The sequence below is a fragment of the Penicillium lagena genome (genome assembly GCF_028827675.1).
Source record: "Penicillium lagena strain IBT 129212 chromosome Unknown utg000001l_segment0_segment0, whole genome shotgun sequence".
In the NCBI taxonomy this organism is placed as follows: domain Eukaryota; kingdom Fungi; phylum Ascomycota; class Eurotiomycetes; order Eurotiales; family Aspergillaceae; genus Penicillium; species Penicillium lagena.
This window is the reverse complement of record NW_026623222.1, coordinates 1,021,065-1,045,055: the sequence shown is the minus strand read 5'-3', so window position 1 is coordinate 1,045,055 and position 23,991 is coordinate 1,021,065. Positions and strand designations below refer to the sequence as shown.

Below are 23,991 nucleotides of genomic sequence, written 5' to 3'. Positions count from 1 at the left end.
GCTGCCGGGCAACAGAGGTGTGGGAGCGGAGAGGTGGAGGGAAAGGGGAGAGGGAGAGACAAGGAAGATATGACGGTGGGCGAGAAGCAAAGGAGAGACCTTCTTCTGCCTGTGTCAACAGTGAAGAGAGAGAAAAACCAGAAACGCGCAAGAAAAGAAGAAAATCACTGCCGTCATTGATCATACTTATGTAATACATCGCTCGTCGCCCAAACATCACGTGATGATTATTCTATAGATCGCCGGTTTGTCCTGCTTCTTCTTCTGCTTCCACCCCGTTACTGTCACTTCCCGCATCTTCACCCTCCTTCTCCTTATCGTCATCGGCATCATCACCATTCTCCTTCTTCTCCCTCAGCTTTCCCTGTTTCCGTGCTGGCAAGACGTGCATGAATGCCTCCCCCCAGTCCCTGACCTCAAGCCACCGAAGCATGATCTCCACCACATGATTCGTGGCCAGGACCGAGCGACTTGTCATCTGAATATACTCCCCAATAGGCAGTTTGGCCGTTCTGATACCCTTCTCCGTGGCCGCCTTGTAGCAGATTCCCTTGTGCCGGTTCTTATCCACCAGCCCGCCGATGATATAGGTACTGTAGGGCTTCAGCTCGGTCAAGGTATCCGGGCTGTCGCTGCTAAGGTAGATTATCTCTCCATCCTCGGGTTTTGCTTCTTGTTTGTCGGCAAACGGTCCAACAAGTTGTCCCCCCTGCGGCGGAAGCATCCGTTCCTTGGCTGACTCGGCAGCATGGACAAAGTCCTCGGGCAGAAGGCGAATCTCCTTCCAGTTCTTGTGTCCCGGAAGCACCGTTTCAAAGCGGTCCTTGAGGAGTTTGTTGTACGAGCTGAAGGCCAAGTGTGCCCGGAATGGCGCGGCCGCGTTGTCGGAGTATGAGCGAGTCAACTGAGACGCCAGCGAGATGCGCTCTTTCTCTTTCATCAGCTCGTCGTAGCCACAGTCCATTACAAAGGTGAGCGGAAGCAGCGTAGAGCGCCGATGCTTCGATTTCGTGCGCTCCCAGCTCTTCCGCAGCTCGGCCACCGCTTCCTCGTCACCTTTCTCTCGTGCTTCCTCGATCATTTGGCGCCGCCGCTCGCGTTTATTGACTTGCTGTTGTTTTCGCTTGTCCTTACGAACTTCACGCTGGCTATCCCATTTCTCTCTTCTGCGGAGCTTTTTCAACTGGTTTTTGGACATTGGAGGGGGTTCGGTGGTGGTATCCTTCGCATCGTCGGTCTCGTTGGTTGGGGCCACCGCTCCGGTCATGGCGGGGCCCAATTGCTCTTCGGTCTCCTTGTCGTCATGGCCCAGCTTGGGCAATTTCTTCGGGCGTTCTTCATCCTCCATTGCGTAGTGTGCAGACGGCAGTTCTGTGTAGATCCGATCAAAAAAGACCGTCCGCTCCCGCCAGCCAATTGACGACCGCCTGTTCCGGACCACGTGACCAAACTCTCACCCTTCGATCGCCGACTTCAACTTCCGGTGCTTCTTCTCATTCTCCCCAGTCCAACCCCTCCGCCATCATGCCCCAGGATATGCCCCCAACGGGGGGCTATGCCTCTGTCCAGTACAAGGTACGCCCATTGACCCGATTCCGCCATCCGATTTGCTCTCGGGAAATCCCACCGGCCAGACGGCAGACAAGACTAACCCTCTCGCCAACAACAGCGGAACGTCCCAGCCCGCGGCTTCAAGCCGGTCTACTACCTCGTCGGCATGCACATGATCATGGCCTACGGCTTCTACAAGTACTTCCACGGCGTCCGCGAGCAACGGTACGTGTCGCGCCGGCTTCCCACCACCCTCTTAATTCAATCTCCAACTATCTTTCAACCCGCTCTCTCAATCAATCTCCTGCCACAACGAAAGAAGAGAACATTCAATGAATGGTTTACTAACATATCGATACAACAACAGTGAACTCGCCCGCGAGAAGATCTGGTCCCGCCTATACCTGACCCCCCTCCTGCAAGCCGAGGAGGACCGCGACCAGGTCCGCCGCCATCTGGCCGACAAGGCCCGCGAGAAGGAGCTCCTGGGCACCGATCAGAAAATCTATAACTCTGACCGCTTCATCCGCCCGACTTTCGTCTATACCCCGTCCAAGGTTACCCAATAGACTTCTCGCCTGTCTAGGATTGATATGACTCGGTGCTTTTTTGGTTTGGTGTTGTACGACCCGTTGTGCAAGGGAGTGATTCGTTTAATCACTTCGTGAAATGTGGGCAGGACCGTGCCGCGTTGGATTTGAAGCCTCGAAGGTGATGGGGATGAAGAAGATGTGGTGGTGGTGGTGGATGGATGGATGTGGTGGCATGATTCGGAAGAAAACTGTAGATATACCTACTACTGGTCTAGTTCAGTCTCGCAACATGATTTTCTTTGCCTCATCTACACATCTCAAGGAAACAGTAACCAGGGTATCTGTCTAGAACTGTGCTTGAGCACGTTGGGATTGCCTTTTTGTTTTCTCATCTATTGAATTATGCTCAGAGCGCCACCACGCTCCAACGGCACAAGGGGTAATCCATAAAGTTTCAGACGCGGGATAAAAGAAATGAAGGAAGAAGAAATGAAACTGAAAAGAAAGACGAAAACAAAGATGCGTTCTTTGAAATGCTTCGAGTTCGACAGGAACTGGGGGTCACTGTACGTATGTACAAAACGACATCGGGATCAACGAATTCAGAAGTGAGGGATGAGAGGATCACCCGAACAAGTCAGCAACACCGCCGAGATCGGGGCCATCGTTGATATCGACTCGGTGGCTCTGCTGCTGCGTCTCCATCTCGTTGGTCATGTATCTCTCCTGCAGGGCAGTGCGAGCCTTGCGGCGTTCCTCGCGGGAGCCGAGAATCTTACCCTGCTCAGCGATGCTGACGCCACGCAGGGGCTCGAGAAGTTCGAGGATGATGGCACGCTGCTGCCGCGGAGAAGCGCATCTGTGAAGGGAGGCCTCGGTCTGCGCGATCTTTTGCTCGTCCAGTCCAGGCAAGCTGAGGAAGACGGAGCGGGGAGTCGAGCTGCAGGGCCCGTAGAGAACCCAGATCGAGGCGATCAGCTGGGCGAGGTCCTTCTGCATGTCCACAAAGTATGATTCGTGGACGGATGTGATGCACGCCTTGAGGACGTCGGTGCAGATGAATTCGCGGATCGTCACGGTGGTAGGGCTGTTGTTAGGGGGTGCAAAGTCCTGCAAAATAGATCGGATCACTCGAGTGATAATGCTGCAGCATCTGGTATCACGCATGCTCAAAGCGTGCGTGCAGAAAAGCATGAGGGGCTCGAAAATCTCGGGGGAAGAAAGTACGAAGTGTCGGATTGAATCAGACTGTTCTGGTGTCGTCTGAGGTGCGCTGGGATCTGCCTCGGCTCTATCTGGGTCTGGTCGGTCGTATGGCATCAGTATTGGGTCTGTGGTCACCCGGATCGGCGAAATATATAGGGGGAACTTCATACCGCCTCTCTGCGGATCGAATAGGCTGGCAACCATGATCACGGCAGAATATGTCAACTGGCGTAGGACACTTTCAGATTTCATCTCGTCGGTGAGGTCATTGCCATCAGAAACGCCGGTCCTCCGCTGCTCAATCACCTGCCATTCCGCGGTGACTTTAAGGTCGATATTGGCAAACAGGGCAGCAAGCATGGGTGGCAGGAATTGGCTGCGGAATCGTACAGGACAATCATCGATCAGACAGCGGGAGATGTTAAGGAGTACAGAAAACTGATGAGAAGAGAGATGGGATGAGTCGTTGAATAGAGCTTCAGATAGGGGACCAGGGAGTTCGGCGAATCCGTAGAAATGTTCACGCATTCTACTCATGCTAAACAGCATCGAATAGCAGGCTTCGCGGACCGCTCGGATTTTACCTCGGACAGAGGAGGCAAATCCCTCGAGCGTGGCCTTGGAGGCGGTAATCCGGGCATAGAACTCGTCACGGCTGCCGCTGGAGATGCCAGCCTGCCAGAAACGGTCGGTCAAGATTCGTTCGACAACAGCACGCATGTCATCCGAAACATTCCAGTTGGCGGGATTGTGGAAAGCATGGGCATGACTAGCCCAGCTGGTTAGTCTCATGGCTTGAAACAAGAGGTTAGGACTCACCTGACTAGTTGAAGAAGCGTTGTGAGAATTTGAGGGATTAGATCATGCCACATTTCGCAGGCAACTGCGTACGCTGGGGCTGTCTTCTTCAACTTGTCCGTAGACACGGCCAGCATGGTCTTGGTACCGCGCAATGGAAGCAACTACGATTTGTCCATCAGCTCGAGATCGTAAGAAGTAGTTAATATCACCCACCTGGAATTTCCGGGTCATTTCTTCCTGCACTAGCTTCCCTTCATTGTCGAGAGAAACAGACGACCAATCCAGAAATTTATGTGCTTGCTTGCCCTGCATGTACGGACCGACGTTCTCCAATCCAAGCATGTGGCAGAAGCTGTCGAAAGAAGAGCTCATGCGCTTGAATTCCTCGTCTTGCCATGCCTGTCGAATGGGTTCAAGGAAGGATGATAGCCGAGACTGCTGCAAAAACGTGTCGACATTGTTCGCTCGTTGCCTGTACCAAGTTAGTATGAGCCCTCAACACACCGTATAGACGATCATGATACATGATGATGAGAAGAATCGAGGTCAGCTCCATTTGCAGCTTGTCATCCACTCGATTGGTCAGGGTGATCTCTTTGATCTTTGGTTCAAGCACGTCATAGAAGGCCTATGTACACGGCCAAGTCAGTATCTCCCACAAAGCTTTGAAGCATTGTTCGCGTTAACTTACAGAGAAATCGTCCGCATATCGCATGGCGAGGCGGCGCAGTTCATGACTGGCCAGTCCGTGAAGCTCCTTAACGGCCTCGGAGTAGGCAGGGTGATCAGGCTGATCGGTGAGTCGGGTCATAAGAATATGCTCGAGAGCTTTGAGTGCAAACCCCGAATGATTGTTCAGGGCTTTGGATGAAATGTCAACAACAAGCTTGATGACCTTTTGTTTCATGACCGGGTCATCGTAAGTTCTCTGCATCAGACTCGAGGCCCAATTCTCCACCGCATGTTCCAACTCAATTCTTTTTTGCTCCTATATCGATCATTAGCAATGAAGACATGGAATAATTCAATATGTATTAATACATCTCGTTGGGGCGCTTTGCCGTGGGCGATGATCCACTTGTTGTAACCCTTGATAACCGCCTCCACGACTGCGAACTGGGCATCCGCACGCATGAGCGGAATGGTGGATTTGCTGAATTTTTCCACGCTAAACGGCTCCGCACCGCTGTACAGATTGTTCAAGTTTTCATCCACTCTTCCAAGAATTTCGCTCACTGCCTCTTGAGGACGTTTTTGGGTGATGTTTTCGATAACTGACGAACAGTATCGGCGATAGTTGCCGACGAATGCATGCCGTTCTGGGATGGTATCGATATCTTCAACGAGGAATTGAACCGTAGGATCATCCGACTCCGTGGGAAGTGACTCCCAGCGTATCAATCGGGAAGTGCAAATGTTGAGTAACTGGGGAGTAAGGTCCACAACGAAGTCCAAGCCGCTAATCTTCTCAACCCCAAGTAACTTCGTCCACGCATGTAGGACAGGGATCGAGACCGTCAGGCTCTGATGGTGCATGATACTGGTCATGAAGTGGACAAATGGCGGAAGGTTCAATCGATGCATGTTGTCCCGTAGGAACTTATCATCCTCCAGACAGCCAGCAAGGTACGACATCATTTCTGAAAGCTTTTTGGAAATCAAATACTTGGGTTCATCGACATCGTCCGGCCCCACGACTGACCATTCGTAGAGTTTTTGGAGAATGGTCAGATAATCCGTATCGTAAACAAGACAGACCAGTGATTGTGATTCCTCGTTGCCCATGTTGTTTCTTCCATACAATGCGTGCAATGCCTCAATAGCTCGGAGCAGCACTTGCTCATCCTGACAGGTCAATGCCCTGAAGATACTGGGTACAACCGGCGCCGACGCAATTGCTTTGTAGACAGACCACGAGAGTGCAGACCGAAGAGTCGCCAGAGCTTTGATAGCCGCATCCCGAGCTTGCGGCGAACTCGAAACGTTCTGGACACAATTTTCAAGAAATTCGCAGATGCGCATAATCCAGCCTTCTTCCCCACAGCGCAGCAACGCATTAGTACTACTATCCGGATTGATTTGTTCGACGATGCCGGCAGGGGTAAAAATCTCCACTAGGGCCCGGTTCAGTTCCGTCCCGCGCAGCGACGACACTATGTCTTCGCGGAAGAAGACGTCCTCGGACAAAGTCTCCAGAACGGAGAGCACAAGCTCTTTGTGAACGAGCGAGGCGCCCCAGAACTGAACCAGCGCAGCATCCATATCCATCCAATCCAGTCCCCAGCTTTTCTTCGCGGTCTCCGCCCACAGCTGAGGAATTTTGTTGCGCAGATAAGCCGGGTCTTCCGGTCGAATGTTTTCTGCCAGCTGCAAGACGATGGTCCGAACATTCGCACATTCCTCCGTGTTGGTAAAAGACAGGTGGCGTAGGACGTGGTCCAAGAGAGTCAGGCCGAAGTAGCGCACCACAGGCGCGTGGTCTGCGCGGGAGGCCAGCAGAAAGCCATTCCGTGCCGCCGCACTACTGTCTTTTAGGGACTCCACGAATGTCAGGGCTTCCTTGCGTAATTCATTTGTGGACGAGGGGCTGTGAATCAGCTCCAGCGCGCGAATGATGTCGGCCATGCCGCCCTCTGACAGCTCCTCCGCAGCCATTTTGTCGGCAGGGTCCAGTCCAGGGTGTAGTATTCAGCTGTTTGCTCGTTCGTCTCGTATCAGAGGTATTGAAAACCTTTCTTCATGATCGGAGGGTAGCGGTCGAGGTCGTCCCGGCTGGGCAGGGAATGGCCGTTGAAACCGTCCGGCGCGTCTGTCAGTTTAGCAGGCGGACACGGCAGCAACGGCCATTGGAAGGCGAGGGAGCGACGCGGGAAGTGTGAACGAAGGAGAGAAGGGGTGGGGAGGTGGGAGTAGGCGAGTTTTGTTGTGGGTGGTGGGAAGAGACAAGAAGGGAAAGACAGGGTGAGTTGCCGCAGAAGTCGAGTTCGTGAGTTGGACGGGGCTGAGAATTTTCCAGAGGGGCAGTCGCGCGCTCACACACCGCTCACTCTCGATGGCCTCGCCGACTCCGACATTATTCTAGTATAGACTACGAGTCGCTCTCTTCCATTGCTTTCCCGTCTCCGGCCCTGCCCTCCCACCGGTGCCATCGTCGCCTGCCCCTCATCGTCACCGATTGTTTATCTTATCTTGCGATCCATGGATCTTGGCTCAACATAAAAAGCAACCAGATGGAATTCATTCCCCAAGTAAGCACGCCGAAAGCTATAACCCAGATGCAATTGAAATATCATAAGAACAAAAGTGGCATCACATCATCACGCATTGGCCCCGCTGGCATTGCTCGAGGTAACTGATATCCTCTCCGGATGGGTGTTCGAGCCCGCCCGGTTTGCGCTTGACCCCCTCGACCTTGAGAGATTGATCCCCTTCGGCATGCCACCACCGTAGGCGCTGGATCTTGACAGTTCTGATTTCCTGGATGTCAATCTCCCACTTGCCGCCACTGACTTTGACGACCGTGTTGGGTTCCGGGAAGTGGAAGTCCGGGAGAAAGATCTCGGTGGGAGCTTCAGGTGTCGTCGGCACCTTGGCGTTCAATGACAGTGTGAACGTGCAATTTTTGAGATCGAAGACGTGGTTGACCATCCGCCCGCTAACGTAGACAGGGCTGGGGCGCAGGAATGCCTCGGCCGCACGGTAACCCTGTTTCTCTCGAAGCGGTGGTTGGGAGTGTTCTCTGGTGATGGATGGCGATACCAATGCACCTTTGAGGTTACGGGGTCCGACCTCATACTCTTCCCCACTACTCTGGCTTTCGGAATAGGCCGCAGAGTGAGGATTCATGGAGCGGATGTTGGTCCCACCGGGCAATTCGAGATCCTCGGGAGAGTAAATCGACAGATCTTCTCCGTTCCATTGGTCGCCCCATTCATGGTCATTCTAAATAGTGTCAGAGAAAGCCATACCTGACCTCAGGAGGGGTCAAACTTACCTGTGTCACATAAACCCACAGCGTGAACCCATTGGAGGTGCTTCCCTCAAGAGCAAAGTGGTTCGCATCCATAGCGCTGATCTGGCTGCTGTAATCTCCGGTTTGGTATGCTTGTTTACCGTCCATGTCGTACGGGATGCCGATTTCAGTGAACAACAGTGGGTGGTTCCCCATGTAATTCAAACTTTCCTCGCGAAGGAATTTGAGCTGGTCTCGCAAGCAGTTCCGGATCGCGGTCTCGCCGATCTTGACTGCGAAGGCCGGGGTGAGATATTTGCCTCGAAGGACGCCGATAACATCCACATTGTATAGTCGATTCCTGTGGCCATTAGCACTGTAACCATCGTGAGAGCTGATAGCGCCTACCAATGCTTCGTCAGAAGAGTCAGGCCGTCGTAGTAATGCACTGCATGGACCATATTTGGATCATCGTCAGGCGTTCCCTTTACATCAGGAGGAACTTCCATGACAGGTGGTTGGCACAACATGATAGCTTCGGGCCAGACGCTGCGAATAGCGTCTTTATATGCACGATAGTGGTCCAGGAAATAGCTGTTGGTAAATTTTTCATAGTCAAGCTTCTCACCAGTCTGGGGGACTTTCGAGAAGTAGTCCTTTTGAAGGAGCGTGTCTGTAGACGGGTCCCAGACTCCATGTTGTGCCCATACACACTCACCAAGCTTCCAATCGGGATCTCGTTGCCAACCATACTTGCTATCATCATGATCGGCTGGTAACCACGCCGATTCTCCCTCTGGGTCCACGAGTTCTCTGCCGGTCTGATAGGGGCCAAAGCTGCCAAAGGCCCATGTCGTCTGTTCGCAAGCACGGCCGGCCCCAGTCAGCATAGCTTGAAATACTGTGGGGGACGTGCCCAACTGGAGTTGCTGCTCGGGCGGAATCACTGAGAGATCTTGAAGACCCACAAGGCCACGATGAGGTTCGTTCAGGCTCTCCCAGCCGATAATCACCTGGGACTCTAGGTCACCTGCCTCGTGAATCTTTTGCGCGAAGTGCTTGCATGCGGCGATAAAATGGCTCTGCAGATAATCTTGAATGTTCATCCCATTGATAATCGCCTTCGGAGCAAAGTCGCGTCCAGCCCAAAACAGAGTAAACATGGTCTGGCAGACCAGGCGGGTGTAATTTGTGCTCCAAATCATCTTCGGGAATGCCGCAGGGTTGTCATAGGTGTTCTGGACAAGGGCAGCTTCAGTCTTCTTAAAGGTCCTGGGGTTCAGTCCTGCTGCGTACAACGTCCACATGGGAGCTCCAGAACCTCCCGAAAATCTCGACCACTAGCATTGATCAGCGCAACTCTCTGTTTGTTTCGACTACCTGAACTGACCACGTCCTGATGAGGATCCATGAAGACGTAGAACTCATACTGTTTCGCAATCCTGAGTACTTCAATTGTAAATGCAATCCACTCATCGTCGTATGTCCCGGGACCAGCATGCTCGATAGCTTCCCAGGTGAAGACGTAACGGATTGCGTTGTAGCCCAGCCTCCGAAGTCTCCTAAAATGCAGGTGGGAATCCTCCAGCGAGAACGGTCGTCCAATAAAAGAGACATTGTCTGCGTCGAAAAACTTGTCGGAAACGTAGGTGGGAATGTCTGGGGTCTTGGGGTATTTGGCGTCGCCCGCGACGTTGATCCCCCGCAAGATGATCTCTCTGTTCTGCGGGTCGCGGAAGGACCGCCCGTCGATTCGAAGGGACAAGGAACTCATTTTTGAGTGCTTGAAGCCCCGGAAGGGAGGTGGTAAATGCGATCAAGGGAGACGACAGAGACAAACGGATCCAGGGAAGCAGCTGACTGGCAGGTCAGATGATGCCTTGCAGCACTGGTAGTGCAATGAGCTCAGCCAGAGCTACATCAGATCACTCACACTAGACCCCTTGGCACCGCCTATTCCAGGTTGAAGACAGAGGAAGTGCTGACAGGACGTGTGGAGAGGACGAGAGAGATAGCGATAAGCAGGTGACGTATCGCCCGCTCCTCTACCGCCTTATCAACTGCCGTCCACCACACCATTATTTCTTCCCCGCGCCAGTCACTCGATTGGGAAGACAGACCATGGCGAGCAAGGCCGCGCTCAAGGCAGTTCGCACTGCACTCGATGCCAAGGACTTCGAGTCTGCTGCCGACAAAGCAAAGGCGCTGGTCAAGCAGGAGCCCAACAATTACCACGCGTATGTGCACTTCTCGAGTCGCGAACCACACTGACCTCTCGGTCCCTCTAGAAATGTCTTTCTTGGTCTGGCGTACGATAAACTCAACAGAAACGAGGATTCGGAGCGAGCATACCTTACAGCGACTAGGATTAAGGCCGGCGATCGCACAGCGTGGCAGGGGTTGATCAGCCTGTGCGAGAAGCAGGGCAGCCACAAGCTAGACGCCTACCGTGAAGTGGTTCTGAGACTTGGGCAGATCTTCGCCGAGAAGTACGCAATTGCCCTTCTACTGTTCGTTCTCTAGACTGATTTCGTGTAGCGACGAAAAAGAGCGCTGCCAGGATGTGGTGGACAAATACACAAAGCTGGCCCGAAAGAACGGCACCAAGGCCCAGTACAAGCGCGCCCTCGAACTTCACCTCCCGACCTGTCCTCTCTACGACTTCCTCGAAGGACGTCTCCCACATCCTTCCCAGACCTATCTCCGCTTGATCGAAATCACAGAAGCAGAAGAGAAAGAGTTCATCAATCGTGAGATTGGAGAGCGCAGAACCCGTCTCGGTGCGCGTATCGACCAAGTTACCCTCGAAGTGAAAAGAGAAGCCTATGCAAACAGTGGATTGGACCAATTGTATCGCGGAATTATTGACTGGACCAACGACGATGAGGTCCGACGCCAATATGAGGAAAAACTTCTCGAGCGTGCATGCGATGTTCTGGATGTTTTGCCTCCCGGAGAAAAGGGTGCTACGAGAGACGGAATTCTGCGGGCCGCGCGCGATATGGTCATTATCAAGCATCCTTTCGAACTTGCGTGGAAAATTGTTCTCGAGTGGCAGGATGTCGAGAGCTTCGCCCAGTGGGACGCTGGTCTTCTACGCGAATTCATCGAATTTTTCCCAGATACCGGACTCGCCAAAGTGCTCAAAGGGTTTCTGTCCAGTGAAATCTCTCCCTTTCCCAAGGAAGAGGCGAAAGAGAGGGAAAACGGAGATGCGGAAGCGTCCGCCAAGGACTCCGAGAGTGACGACAATAATGAGGCAGCTGCAGACCGTCTGATCATGATGGTTGAGGGGCTTGATTCTGCTCGTTCTTCAGTCATTGCACACCGCATTATGGCCGAGCTTTACCTGGTTATGGAGGAGTACGAGAGCGTGGTGGAAGTGTCTCGCAAGGGTCTGCTTAATACTCAGACGCTGGTGAAATACACTGGCCTGAACGCCTTAAACACCACAGACGCTTTGAATATCACATTGGCCAACTCTTTGATCCACTATCAATCCCCACGACACCATCCAGAGGCTAAGCAAATATTCGAGAGCATTCTTGAGAGAAAGTCAACATCCACGAGCTGCCTACTTGGCATTGGTCTGATTTTGGCAGTGGACGAGGACTATGCCGAAGCCGTCAATTTCCTGGAGCGAGCCCTGGTGCGCGACCCTGCCAATCTCAAAATCCGTGGTGAGCTATTCTGGAGCAGGGCGCTGAACGGTGAACTGCAAGCAGGCCTGAATGGCCTTCAAGATGCACTGGAAAGCATGAAGGAGGAGCAGCCCGACAACAGGGATTTCAAATCCGAGCTTCTTTATCGCATTGGATACTGTCAGTGGGAATTGGACCCATCACCGTCCGCACGGAAAGACCGCAATGGCGCGTATGCATGCTTTTTGGCGTCCATCCAGGCAAATCTGAACTACGCGCCGGCCTATTCGAGCCTTGGAATCTACTACGCGGACTACAAGAAAGACAAAACTCGAGCGCGGCGATGCTTCCACAAGGCATTTGAGTTGTCTACATCCGAGATCGAAGCTGCGGAGCGTTTGGCCAAGGCGTTCGCCGACCAGAAAGAATGGGATCTTGTGGAAGCCATTGCGCAGCGCGTCGTCGACTCCGGCAAGGCCAAGCCTGCGCCTGGATCGAAGCGCAGGGGTTACAGCTGGCCATATGCGGCGCTCGGAACGGTCCAAATCAACAAGCAACAGTACACCAAGAGCATCGTTGCGTTCCAGGCAGCTCTTAGAATCACGCCCAATGATTACCACTCCTGGGTCGGTCTAGCCGAGAGCTATCACCACTCTGGTCGATACATTGCAGCCACCCGAGCCTTTGAACATGCCAAGGAGTTGGAGGAAAATCTTTCCAGCAAAGACAAGGAGCACATCTGGTTTGCGCGGTACATGTTGGCCAACGTCAGGCGGGAGCTTGGACAATACGATGACTCTATAGCAAGTTACGAGGAAGTCCTGCGCTTGCGACCTGACGAAACTGGTGTGACGATTGCGCTGCTGCAGACACTGATCGAGAGCTCGTGGAAAAGCTTGAGTTCAGGCTTGTTCAATGATGCAGCAGAGCTTGCCCGCCAGGCTATCGGGGTTGCGGGCTCTCTAGCGCAGGTCCGACCTGACATCTTTAATCTCTGGAAGGCTGTCGGGGATGCTTGCGCCAATTTCTCATACATCAAGATCAAAATGGAGAAGCTACCCATTTCGGACTGCAGGGCATTACTCACGACTGAACTTGATCCTGCCGCGTTGGATATCATGGCTGATATTGACGGTGTGGAAAAGAGTTGGCTCGAGATTACTGTTGAAAACGAAGAGTTCGATGCATCTTCCTTCTGTATCCATGCATCCATTCTAGCATACAAGCGCGCCATTCACATTTCCTTGCACGACGCTCATGCTCAGGCTGTTGCCTGGTACAATCTTGGATGGGCCGAATACAGAGCATATTCAAGTGCGCAAGGTAACGCCAGCAAAGCTAAGAAAGCACGCAAGTTCCTCAAGGCGGCTATGCGGTGCTTCAAGCGGGCAATTGAGCTGGAAGCCGGGAACTCGGAGTTCTGGAACTCGCTGGGCGTGGTTACAACCAGCATGAGTCCCAAGGTGGCCCAGCATGCCTTCGTGAGAAGCCTGCACCTGAATGACCGGAGCGCACAATGCTGGACGAACCTGGGCGCCTTTTATCTGCTGCATAACGATATTCAGCTTGCAAATGAAGCATTCACGCGCGCGCAGTCGACTGATCCTGATTACTCGCAAGCGTGGATCGGACAGGGCCTACTCGCTTTGCTGTTTGGTGATGCTAAGGAGGCACGGGGTCTTTTCGAGCACGCGTTTGATATTGCCAACTCCGCTCCTACGCTTCCGAAGCGACAGTACACCTTGACCCTTTTCGACCATTTGCTTTCCGACGCCTCCGAGTCCAACGAGGTGTCTCATCTCATCCAACCCTTCTTCGCTCTTCACCAACTTTGTGCGCAGGAACCGTCAGATCTGCCATTCGTGCATCTCTCTGCGTTACTGGCAGAGCGAATGGGCGAGGTGACCGACGCAGAGTCCAGCCTGCGGGTTGTTTGCTCTGGAGTGGAGGCTGAGTTCGAAGAATCCGAATCGCCAGCTTCTCTGTGTCGATTCGCCCAAGCCAATGCGGACATGGCTCGTATTCTTCTCGCTCGCCATGAATACGAAGAAGCGGCCGAGAAGGCTGAACTGGCACTTACTCTCTCAGGGGAGGAAGACGCAGAGAAATTCGACCCTGAAGCATGCAGCAAGCTGCGTCTTTCGGCGCACCTGACTGCCGGTCTGTCGTACTACTACACCAAATCAATGGACCGTGCCATAGACATGTTCCGTGATGCTCTGCACGAAGCGGATAGCGCTCCAGATGTGGTCTGTCTGCTCGCGCAAGTGCTCTGGGCAAAGGGTGGGGAGGAGGAACGGTCAGTTGCTCGTCAGCAGCTGTTCGACTGCGTGGAGAGCCACCCGGACCACATTGGAGCAGTCAGTTTGCTTGGAGTGATTGCACTCCTCGACGCGGACAGGGATGCTATCGAGGCTGTCGAGTCAGACCTCCACAGCATGATCACTCGCGATGACATCGAACTCCACGACCGCGCAAAACTTATCAAGCTCCTGACTGCCATTTCAGCCATGGGCTTTACAGGGGACGCGGCGCTCCCGGAGGATACCCGACGGATCGGAGAGGCTACTGCAGCCGTGATGCTGTCACCGGGTCAACCCCAGGGCTGGATGGAGTTGGCAACTGCCTCGCAGAGTCTGTATCCTGCGGAGATGGCTATTCAGCGCGCCTTGCGCAGCGTGCCTCCTCACAGCAACCTCGAAGCTGCGGATCTCAGTCAGGCATACGCGCAAACAGGGAAGGCGGGCGATGCTCTTAGGGCAGTTATGGTGGCACCATGGAAGCAAGATGGGTGGGAGGAATTGAGTCATGCGGTATCTGGTGTGGCTGCATAGTCCGTTAGCAAGGCGTCATGGGTTGTTGCTGTTAGACGTAGGAAAAATAGACAGTTACATACCTCAAACGAATCACCAAGTCACCGTCTTCTGGCACCAGTATTCCCATTTGTCCCATTCGGCTGCACCTGGTTCTCTTCTCCGATCTCTGCAACCCTCTGCAGCAATCTCGCCTTCCGGCCCTCCCTCCACGACCGATCGAGACTCTCAATCTTGCCCCCGAGCATAATCGCGCTCTCAGGAGCTAGCAGCACCATACCTCGAGCCACAGTAGCATTGCGAAGCATAAGTTTCGCCCCGATAGGAAGCTTCTCAATAGAGACACCTTCAATGCGCTGCATCTCGATCCCGACAGCCATTGTCCCAGCGGCATCCTGCACAATCAGCCGATGGGGACCAAAACCCGAGCTCCCAGACGCGTTGGCATTGCCGCTCATAGCATTATTGCTCGTGTGAGTATTCCCTGTTCCTGTGGTCTCGCTGTCCTCAAGCGCGGCTATCGTGCGCACGATCTCGCGGCCGCGGATCGCCTCGCCGCGCTCAACGCGTTCGATTGCTTCGATTTGGCTCCACAGGCTTGTGCCGATGTCCTCGATGTCGAGCACTTGCACGGGGATAGAACCCTGGAGACGCCGTTCTTGCACGTTTGGGTCGGAGATATCCACTGGGAGGAGGGATGTTGGTGTTTTGCTGAGTGAGTTGCGGAAATCCGAGGCTAGGACGCGGAAGAGCGCTGTCTGGGTCAGAGCTGAGATGGGGATGTTGCGATTGCTGGGGCCGGATGAGGCGAGGAAGGAATCCAACCAGTCTGATGAGACGGTGAGGGACTTGCTGCCTTGGATATGAGCTGCGATCTGGTCTCTATGGGCCATGGCGACCGAGTCGGAGTGTGGAGTGTTGTTGTTGAAGCTGTGTATGTTGGTCACGGACCACCGTTTACTCTGTCCTCTCTCTTATCACGTCCGCTCTTTCCTCCTGCACACCCACGCACCATGTCGACGATCTCCTCACCCCGTCAATCCGTCGCTTCTTCGCCCGCCCCGTCAGCTCGCCCATCTCTCGATGCCTTAAATACCAACCTTAACAACCTCAGCGCCCCGTCCACCCCAACGGGACGTGCGGTTTCACCCTCCTCCCTCCACCCGCGGCGCAACCGCTCCGCTCTGCGCGACTACTACAACCTCAAACCACCAGCCGCCGAGCCGGCCCCTCGGTCGCAGAGTGTGCCACGCAATACAGATGCAGGCGACATCTCCAACCCCTCGTCGCTGACCTCGGGAACAGAGCTCGACAACGCGGACTTTGATCCCCAGCGCTATGTCGACCACCTGCTCTCCACGTCATCGCTGTCGACTATTCTGAAAGCTGAAAATACATTAGTGGGAGACATCCGCACACTGGACGGAGAGCGCAAGGCCCTCGTGTACGACAATTACTCGAAGCTGATCCGCGCCGTCGAGACGATTGGCAAGATGCGGAAGAGCATGGATGACCGCGGTGCGCCGCTGACTATGACCAAGACTCTTGGCCCAGCGATTGCGTTTGTGGCGGAGACGGCGAGTGGGTTGATTAAGGAGGGCGAGGAGCAGCGGCGGCAGATGAAGGCCGCTAAGGGGGAAGAGCAGGCGGGGGATCAGAGACCGGAGAAGGAGACTGTCATGTGGGTTCTTGGGGCTCCGGCGAGACTGGAGAAGTTGCTGGTTGAGGATAAGCGGGAGGAGGCTGCGGAGGACTGGAGGGAGGTTCAGACGCTTCTTGATGCCTGGGGCGACGTGAAGGGGGTTGCTGAAGTGCGGGAGGCCTGCGAAGGCGTCATCAATTGGACGAGCCATGATGACTGAGGTATTCCTTCGATCTTGTGCCCATCTGTGGGCATATTCAAAAGCCTCCCGGCGTCCAATTCGTGCTGCAATTGCTGCACACGTGGACTCCCATCTCATGGTCTTCGAGAGTGAGCACTGTACCTCTCTTTCCACCGCCTCGGCCTACGCGAATGCCACGCAGAATCCGAATTCGGGGATATCAGAACGTCAATCCCATGCGGACTGAAACCGCGCAGCAACACGCTTAGCGTAGTTGCTCCAGCCAGATACCGTCTGGCTTGAGACATACGAATGAAGCACACCCAGACATCTATTGGAACGAACTCTTTTCTTCACGTCTCTGCAAATGCCCCTCAAATCTTCCCTGAAAGCACATCCCGACTGGAAAACAAACTCGCCTTCAGCCCAAAGTCATTCTTCGACTTGATATCCAGCAACGTATATGCATCGCACTTGTAGTAAATCGGTCTTTGATCCACATTAACCAACCCTACATCCACCAATCCATTCAGCACGCGCTTCACATCCTCCTTATCCTCGTAATTCGCCGTATACACACAAATCAAGCGCGCCTGCCCTCCACCGCTTCCATCATCTGGCGCAACCTTGGCAGTATCGCCTAGTCGACCGTCCTCCATGGCCTGGACCACAGTACTCCAAACGGAATCCACCCGGTCCACAGTAGGGAAAAGCATCCACTTCCCGCACAGCGTCCTTGTCTCTCGCGCCACGGAGGCGATATTCGTTTCCAGCCCTCGTCGGAGAACATTCAATTTCCGCGTGAGTGGCGCGGTCGTCTTCGCGCCGGAGGCATCGAGCGCGGCGCGCAGCGAGGCGCTTTCGTCTTCGTATTCGCGTAGCAGCTCCGTGCCCCGCCGGACGAGCTCGGATGAGTCGCAATCCTCTGTCTTGCGTGTTGATGGATCCCCGTATGCCCAGATCCACGGGCCCGTTTCGCCGACTTGGGTAGTGGACGGCGGGAGCCGCGAGAGGAAGTGTGGGACTGATTCGTTTGCTCCGCGGCGGTTGGGCGGTAGGTATTGTGGGGATTTGGTGGAGGGGAGAGGCTCTTTCTTGGTTGGTGGTGGATTCTTCGCAGCGTATTGCTCGTACTGACGCGTGGAGAGCTGGTAGGGGTGTGTATCTGACCAGTAGGGTTCTGGATCGTAGGTAGCTACTAGCTCTTCCAGACGGGCTTGTTCATCGGCGTCACCTGGGTCTGTCAGTGGACGTGTATCATGTTCGTGTCGTAGTGTTCACCGTAGAAACTGGACTCATCGGAGAAAATGGAGTCAGGGCTTGTGGTGGTGGATGACGGCATGGTTGATTGATGGTGGTTGTTGAAGAAAAGGAAAGTGGATCGATCTTATCAGTGTGGGGACGTGCAGATCATACATTTTGGAGTTCTATGATTGAATACCCATTCGAGGGAAGATGGTATGTTGCCCCGAGTAAGTGGAAGGTGAGATAACAAGAGGATAGAATCCAAGTGTAAACAACCATGACATCAGATTGAGTCCATGTTCTATTTAGTCATCCGCCATGCCACTGCGTGAGGTTCAAATGTGATAACAGACGGCATGACGTCTCCAGCAGCCCTAAAAGGAAATACGAGATGCACCAGGAAAACCTGATTGGCCAACCGCCCAACCCAAGGAAATTGTCCCTTGTGCTCATGATTTATCTTCGCTCCTGAATCCGTAGCCGTAACTGCCGTGGCAAATTTTTCATTTATCTCATTAAACACTCCGGAAAGTCAAGGCGTCTGAGGCCATGGAGCATTCAGACAACGCGCCACTCAGGAATGCACGATCTTAGCTACGTACGTCTATCCATATTGGATTCCTAGTTGTTATGTAATCGTCTGTCGCTAACCATCTTCCAGAGTCCTTTAAGTCGTCCTTCAAGTGAAGGAGTGGCCCTTATTGTCATTTCCACAGTGCTCATCGCGATAGCCACAGCGGTCGTCGTCGCAAGGTTAATTGCTCGGTTCATCATCTCGAAAACCAATGGGATAGATGATTGGTGTATCGTGGCTGCAGTGATCTTTTCCATTGGCACACTCATTTCTATTGCCATAGGTGAGTTCGCACATTGCAACATTTCTTTTCAAGCCGTTAACTTGTCCAGGTGTGCGACATGGAACGGGGAAAAGAGCACAAACCAAAGGGCCAGATACTGTATTCCTTGGACATGTCCGTTTTAGGCCCTTTAACTCTTTGAAAGGGACCTTTCACTAAGTCCAACTGCAGATTCGATTGGCAACCCAAGTCCTCTACGCCGCCGCCAGTGGGTTTATTAAACTCAGCATCTTATTTCTCTACCTCCGCTTATTCCGAAACCTTCGCATTATAATCATCATCACCATTGTATTTGTCACTTGCATGACCATTGCATTCATTTTCACTGCGATATTCCAGTGTGATCCAGTGGGGTCGTTCTGGATCATGACCGACGAAGGGAAAGCCGCTTGCATCTCTGAATTGATCTTTTGGTGTGATGTTGCGGTACTATTTCTTCTGACGAACCTGTGGATTGGAGTATTGCCTATAAAAACCATCCTCAGTTTGTTCCCTGGGCCATTACTATGTTGTTTTTCGTGCTAACTTATTTTCTCTCTAGCATTACACGTCACTTGGAAGAAGAGAATCAAGGCACTAGGGCTTCTTTGCTCTGCAGCCTTTATGTAGGACTCTACCTATATTTTTTGCCTTAAGAGGTCTTCTGACGATGAAATTATGATACAGTACATGTGTTGCAGCTGCGGTGCGGCTAGCCTATGTCGTCCATCTCTACAAGGGTAACGATCCTTCTTACGACACGGTCCCAATATATTACTGCTCCGTTGTGGAGATTTCAATCGCAATGATCGCAAGCAGTATTCCAGCTATGAGATTAGCCTGGCCAAAAAGCAGGGAGTACTTCAGTTCTTGGAGGGATAAGGTCAAGCTTTCGGGAGAGTCAGAGCAGGGTAGTGTCTAGGAATACGAGTTATAAGAGACTATCACGCTTTAGACAGTCTGATACACATTGCCTCCCTAAGAGGAATACATTGCTCATAAAATAATCAAGCAACGGGACGAATGTCACTCATGCACATCAAATTCAATTTCCTCCTACAATCCCAGGCCACTCCTGCTCCACAAACTTGGTCACGTCCGCCTTCAAAGCTTGAGGCTGTTCCAGCGCTGCAAAGTGTCCGCCCTAGCCATACTTGTTAGCATTTGTGGTCATATCCCGGAATAAACAGTTACCTTTTGGTGCTGTTCCCAGTACTTCAAGTTGCCTGTTGTTTCCACCCACGAGCGGGGGACCGGTGCGAGCTCCATGGGAAAGGAAGAGAATCCAAACGGCTTCTTGATATACCAACGGGGATCATTGCTCGCCGGGATAGGCGGCGGGGGGTAATTCTGGAGGTAATCTATTAGTTAAAAAGATATCTCTCCGGACGAAAACGTACCAGACGATAGGCGTAGATTGCTCGAGGGAATGTCTCGGTCAGCCAGTAAAGTGTGACTGATTCCAAGATTGCCTCGGGTGAAAGAGCGTCGTCGACCCATTCAAGAAACTTCTCGCCGATCCTAAACATCTCAGTATTGTACTGCATGGTCCATCTGCAGTGTTTATTTGCACTTACCATGCTAGAAGTGCAACCGGGCTGGTGGATAGGACATGGCCGATGGTGCTCGGGCGCGTACCATGCTCCATGGCGTATGCAGCGCCCGTGGACATAAAATCTGTCATGCGCTGAATACCTCGCTTCTCAAACACACTGAGGTTGTCATCAGACATGCCGTCTGGCCGTCTCATGAAACAAACATTGACTTCCAGCCTGTGTTGGTATTCATTCCTCACTTGGACGGGAAGTAACTACTCACGATGCACCGCTGACATTGTGTCAGATCGACGTGCATTATTTTATCTTAGAGGGATTTCATACCTTTACAGCTGTCATGATCTACAGCCAAGTTTCGAGCAATGCGACTGCCAATGTCGCCGCCTTGGGCAACATACCCGCTTTCAAAGCCGACGTCTTTCATCAGCTGGTCCATGATCCGGGCAACATCGGTAATCTCAAAGTTTCGATCTAGAGGAGGCCCAGATGAAAAAGTGTAGCCCGGCAATGAGGGCACGATTAAGTGGTATGGTAAGGTAGTGGGAGTATACTCCTCCCGAAACAATTGGAGCATAGGGAGAAACTCCAGGAAGCTTCCTATGTATTAAACAAAAAGGTCAGCTCAACACACCGGGGACAGAGTTAACAAGCCAGCATACCAGGCCATCCATGAAGTAGCAAGATCGGAACTGCATTTTTCTTTTCGGAGAAAAGAGCCACGAAATGGATCTCGATGCCTTCTATGTTAGTTGTGAACTGCGGGAAGCTATTGATGCGGTCTTCGGAGGTTTTCCTGCGAGGGTTCGTTAGTTGCATGTTTCACTACTATGTTTTGAGAAATGCTGTAGTACCACTGATAGGATGACAGCCACTGCTCGCGCATTGCGACGAGCCAGTCGGTCGTGATGCCATAGCGTCCATCTGTCTGGGAGTTCTCGTACGTGCGTGGTGCGAGCTTGGAGACCTCAATCAGTTGCTTGAGCTCGGAGAGCTTGGCTTTGGGGATTTCGGCTTTGAAAGGGGTCAGCGAGACCCTCGCGGTGGAGGGTAGAGTGCTGAACGGGAGAGGCATGTTGCGTGTAATCGTGTAGTGTAGTGTAGGTAATTAAGGTAGTTGTCTTTGGACGGTCAGTGCAGCCTTGTCATGTGCCAAGCGGGGTCTGTCTTCAGAGAGAATGATGCATTACAAATCTTTGATTCGAAGCAGATACTACGAGGTCCATATGACAAATATTATTGTTTCGCTTCATACTTGCAAAGACCGTCTTTGATTCCTCAGATACTATGGCATTCTCACCGCCCGCACCCTGGAGGCCGAGAACCATTCCCGATATATATCCGTTCAACAACATCGACTTGGGCAGAGATACAAGGCGTCGGTGTATCACACTCTACACTACCACTTGAGCTGACGAGACACACGTTGCAATGTCCGCACAACACCCTCAATCAGCAACCACAGTCTTTCTAGACCAACCACCAAGCTGCCTCCAATTTTGTCCCGCGTGGCCCGACTATTTTGTCGTCGGCACCTACCTTTTAACCGAAACCAAAGATGAGGATGGAGACATCCAGCAGACCAAGACCGGAAGCCTACAATTGTGGCACCTAGATCCTGTCCACAAGACATTGTCAGAAAACAAAAACAAAAACCAACCATCTCAGATCAAATGCTAACGACATCCCAGATCCCAAATCCAAAGACTCGCTCTGCCCTACGCTGTCTTTGACCTGCACTTCCACCCAACAGACCAGAATACACTCGCCATCGCCAGCAGTGTGGGGTCCGTAGCTCTTTTCCAAGTGTCGACGGAGTCCTCACGCCCAATTCTCAAGCACAAATGGACCAAACAGGTCCACGAAGACCCGGCTATCCCGGCATTGTTTCTGGCCTGGGTGCCACAGAGCTGGTTCCGGCAAGATACAGCCGATGGCTTTGCAGTTACCTTCTCCGATAGTCGGACAGCCGTCTTCGGGACGGAACGCAGTCTGCTCGATGAAGACAGTATTGACGAATGGGGCACTTTCGCCGCAAGACAGATGATCGAGGTTTGGTTTGTCGCGCTTGCTACATACCGAGAACCACTTGATCCAGACCCCAAGTCGGAGGAGGGTCATGATATCCCGTTCATGTTCACGGGCGATGACTTCGGATCCCTGCATACCCGTCGATTCAGCCTGGAGCCATCAGCCTCCGAATCAGAAATTGAGCGCCTCTCGTCTCCCGTGATTGCCCATGACGACCGATCTCGTCATCACACCGCTGGCGTCACGGCTATTCTTCCATTACCAATTCCGTTAATTGACGGCGCACCGTTTCTTTTGACTGGAAGCTACGATGAGAGTTTGCGGGTGTACCATGCCACGCGCAGAGGAGAGGTCCTGGCCGAGCAAGGCCTCGGTGGTGGTGTTTGGCGGTTACAGGTAATAAAAACTACTCGAGTCGCTGATGGATGGTGCTTCTTGGTGCTGGCGAGTTGTATGCATGCTGGCACGAGGGTCGTGCGGGTTTCTTATGAGGGATGTGAATGGGGAATTGAAGTCCTGGCGGAGTTCACGGAGCATGAGAGCATGAACTATGCCAGTGATGTGTGGAAGGGGCCGTCCGAGTCGGCGGAATTGCTTTGCGTGTCGAGTAGTTTCTACGACCGACGAGTCTGTGTGTGGACTGTGGATGTGCAATAAGAACGAAGTCGAGTGAAGGCAACACACTACATATGATGATCATGATCCTACGCTCAAGACAGATCTATAAGCATGATTGTTGTCATGAACACGCTAGACGAAGCACAATGCAAAAATAGCGACAGGTATACAAGTACATCCGCAACCAGGCCCAATAAACACACAGAGAAAGAATACACTTAGACAATTGTCTCCAGCTCCCGGGCGTAGCCTAGCGTATTCTCAATAACTGTGCCGCTGGCCACCAGGATATCTTTCTCGGACCGGGCAGCAGCTTCAGGCTCAACGGGGAAATATATCCGGCCGTCACGAAGAATCCAGCCGCGCTGCTGGGCAAACTCGATGACAGCACCCTCCGACTCGAGGAAGAGGAGATTCTTGGCATTGGAGATGGGCAGGGATGGATATGCTTTTTCGGAGCAGTCGGCGATTTCGCTGCGGATGGTGCCGATGAGAACCTGTGACAAAAGAGTGATTATTAGTCCCTGATAACAATCATAAGGAAAAAAGGCGCTCGCTTACATTCGAAAACAACCCAAAGTCTTCGGAGGGAACCCGCTCCGACTTGGTCTCCCGCCACACCTTATCATAGCTCCCCTCCATCAAGTTCCGCTCCAGATCAACCGGATACTTGATGTAGGCATCATCATCGATACGACCGCCCTTCAAAATAGCCTCCTCGACCAATCCCTCCAGCACGGTATGGAAGTTCGCGCTGTCGCCCATACTCAACAGGAGGAGCAGGTACAGCCCCGTGATCTTGCTGCGCTGGCTGGTGCTGAAATCCATCTTGGATGCATTTGAGCCGGGCGTGCCTGCATCCCGCTCAAGGTCGTAGAACGGCTGCAGTTGCTGGTAGTACCGTGTGAAGGCCTGTGCGTCAGTCTGTCGGATGGCGGCGAGAGCGCCCAGCTCGAGGACCTGCCGCGCCAAAGCCACAAGTTGTGGAGATGTGGATGCGGTCGGGACCAGTGCGTTCTGGAGGAGGAGGGCGCGCTTGGCTTGACTGAGGAGGTTGTTGGCGGCGTCGAGTTGCTTGTGCTCCAGAGCCTTGTGGAGCTCCGAAACAAGGGATTTCAGGTCGGCAGCCATGATGTGCGGGAGATAATGAGGATGGAGAGAGGTATGGATGTGGGTAAGCTCGCGAACTGGTTGCAATGGCGATAGAGTTGACAGGGGAGAGAGGATGGACAGTTGCTGTCCAGCTTGGTGACGGAGCTGCGGCGGTCAGCTTGAGAGTCACGTGATATATAAGCCTGATTGATCAGGTTCTTTGTTTGCTCTCTTCGACTCTTGTACACAACACACATTCGAATCCAATAATTACTATGAATTAACATTAACATTAA

The 23,991-nt window shown here is 52.9% G+C and overlaps 12 protein-coding genes across 12 annotated transcripts; 5 read left to right on the top strand and 7 right to left on the bottom strand.

Moving 5' to 3' along the window:
• Positions 1-232: 232 nt before the first annotated feature.
• On the bottom strand, positions 233-1,348 carry trm10 (tRNA (guanine(9)-N(1))-methyltransferase; the record flags this gene model as incomplete). Its single annotated transcript, XM_056972388.1, has 1 exon — positions 233-1,348. The coding sequence occupies one exon, from the start codon at positions 1,346-1,348 to the stop codon at positions 233-235; it is 1,116 nt and encodes a 371-aa protein (XP_056837505.1).
• Positions 1,349-1,506: 158 nt separating this feature from the next.
• N7510_000457 (putative NADH-ubiquinone oxidoreductase subunit GRIM-19) lies at positions 1,507-2,120 on the top strand (the record flags this gene model as incomplete). Its single annotated transcript, XM_056972387.1, has 3 exons — positions 1,507-1,575; positions 1,670-1,776; positions 1,919-2,120. Coding segments are annotated over 3 exons (378 nt in total), but the record flags the coding sequence as incomplete, so codon positions are not given.
• A 588-nt stretch (positions 2,121-2,708) lies between these two features.
• On the bottom strand, positions 2,709-6,746 carry N7510_000456 (karyopherin MSN5; the record flags this gene model as incomplete). The annotated part of the gene is made up of 6 exons (XM_056972386.1): positions 2,709-4,059; positions 4,110-4,252; positions 4,305-4,563; positions 4,616-4,719; positions 4,783-5,079; positions 5,133-6,746. 6 exons carry the CDS (start codon positions 6,744-6,746, stop codon positions 2,709-2,711), a joined length of 3,768 nt encoding a protein of 1,255 aa, XP_056837503.1.
• Positions 6,747-7,400: 654 nt separating this feature from the next.
• Positions 7,401-9,817, bottom strand: N7510_000455 (sterylglucosidase 1; the record flags this gene model as incomplete). Its single annotated transcript, XM_056972385.1, has 4 exons — positions 7,401-8,033; positions 8,086-8,404; positions 8,452-9,383; positions 9,434-9,817. The coding sequence occupies 4 exons, from the start codon at positions 9,815-9,817 to the stop codon at positions 7,401-7,403; spliced, it is 2,268 nt and encodes a 755-aa protein (XP_056837502.1).
• Positions 9,818-10,164: 347 nt separating this feature from the next.
• N7510_000454 (SKI complex subunit tetratricopeptide repeat protein SKI3) lies at positions 10,165-14,518 on the top strand (the record flags this gene model as incomplete). The annotated part of the gene is made up of 3 exons (XM_056972384.1): positions 10,165-10,280; positions 10,332-10,532; positions 10,582-14,518. The coding sequence occupies 3 exons, from the start codon at positions 10,165-10,167 to the stop codon at positions 14,516-14,518; spliced, it is 4,254 nt and encodes a 1,417-aa protein (XP_056837501.1).
• An 80-nt stretch (positions 14,519-14,598) lies between these two features.
• N7510_000453 (OB fold domain-containing protein) lies at positions 14,599-15,390 on the bottom strand (the record flags this gene model as incomplete). The annotated part of the gene is made up of 1 exon (XM_056972383.1): positions 14,599-15,390. One exon carries the CDS (start codon positions 15,388-15,390, stop codon positions 14,599-14,601), a length of 792 nt encoding a protein of 263 aa, XP_056837500.1.
• A 120-nt stretch (positions 15,391-15,510) lies between these two features.
• Positions 15,511-16,359, top strand: N7510_000452 (COG1/VPS51 family protein; the record flags this gene model as incomplete). The annotated part of the gene is made up of 1 exon (XM_056972382.1): positions 15,511-16,359. The coding sequence occupies one exon, from the start codon at positions 15,511-15,513 to the stop codon at positions 16,357-16,359; it is 849 nt and encodes a 282-aa protein (XP_056837499.1).
• Positions 16,360-16,694: 335 nt separating this feature from the next.
• Positions 16,695-17,662, bottom strand: N7510_000451 (DUF1917 domain-containing protein; the record flags this gene model as incomplete). Its single annotated transcript, XM_056972381.1, has 2 exons — positions 16,695-17,554; positions 17,602-17,662. 2 exons carry the CDS (start codon positions 17,660-17,662, stop codon positions 16,695-16,697), a joined length of 921 nt encoding a protein of 306 aa, XP_056837498.1.
• Positions 17,663-18,145: 483 nt separating this feature from the next.
• N7510_000450 (uncharacterized protein) lies at positions 18,146-19,323 on the top strand (the record flags this gene model as incomplete). Its single annotated transcript, XM_056972380.1, has 2 exons — positions 18,146-18,163; positions 19,141-19,323. 2 exons carry the CDS (start codon positions 18,146-18,148, stop codon positions 19,321-19,323), a joined length of 201 nt encoding a protein of 66 aa, XP_056837497.1.
• A 123-nt stretch (positions 19,324-19,446) lies between these two features.
• On the bottom strand, positions 19,447-21,029 carry N7510_000449 (epoxide hydrolase family protein; the record flags this gene model as incomplete). The annotated part of the gene is made up of 8 exons (XM_056972379.1): positions 19,447-19,545; positions 19,596-19,751; positions 19,802-19,922; positions 19,979-20,165; positions 20,220-20,228; positions 20,282-20,554; positions 20,617-20,750; positions 20,809-21,029. The coding sequence occupies 8 exons, from the start codon at positions 21,027-21,029 to the stop codon at positions 19,447-19,449; spliced, it is 1,200 nt and encodes a 399-aa protein (XP_056837496.1).
• Positions 21,030-21,385: 356 nt separating this feature from the next.
• On the top strand, positions 21,386-22,642 carry N7510_000448 (uncharacterized protein; the record flags this gene model as incomplete). Its single annotated transcript, XM_056972378.1, has 2 exons — positions 21,386-21,588; positions 21,646-22,642. 2 exons carry the CDS (start codon positions 21,386-21,388, stop codon positions 22,640-22,642), a joined length of 1,200 nt encoding a protein of 399 aa, XP_056837495.1.
• A 179-nt stretch (positions 22,643-22,821) lies between these two features.
• On the bottom strand, positions 22,822-23,734 carry rpnL (proteasome regulatory particle lid subunit rpnL; the record flags this gene model as incomplete). The annotated part of the gene is made up of 2 exons (XM_056972377.1): positions 22,822-23,100; positions 23,165-23,734. 2 exons carry the CDS (start codon positions 23,732-23,734, stop codon positions 22,822-22,824), a joined length of 849 nt encoding a protein of 282 aa, XP_056837494.1.
• Positions 23,735-23,991: the final 257 nt, after the last annotated feature.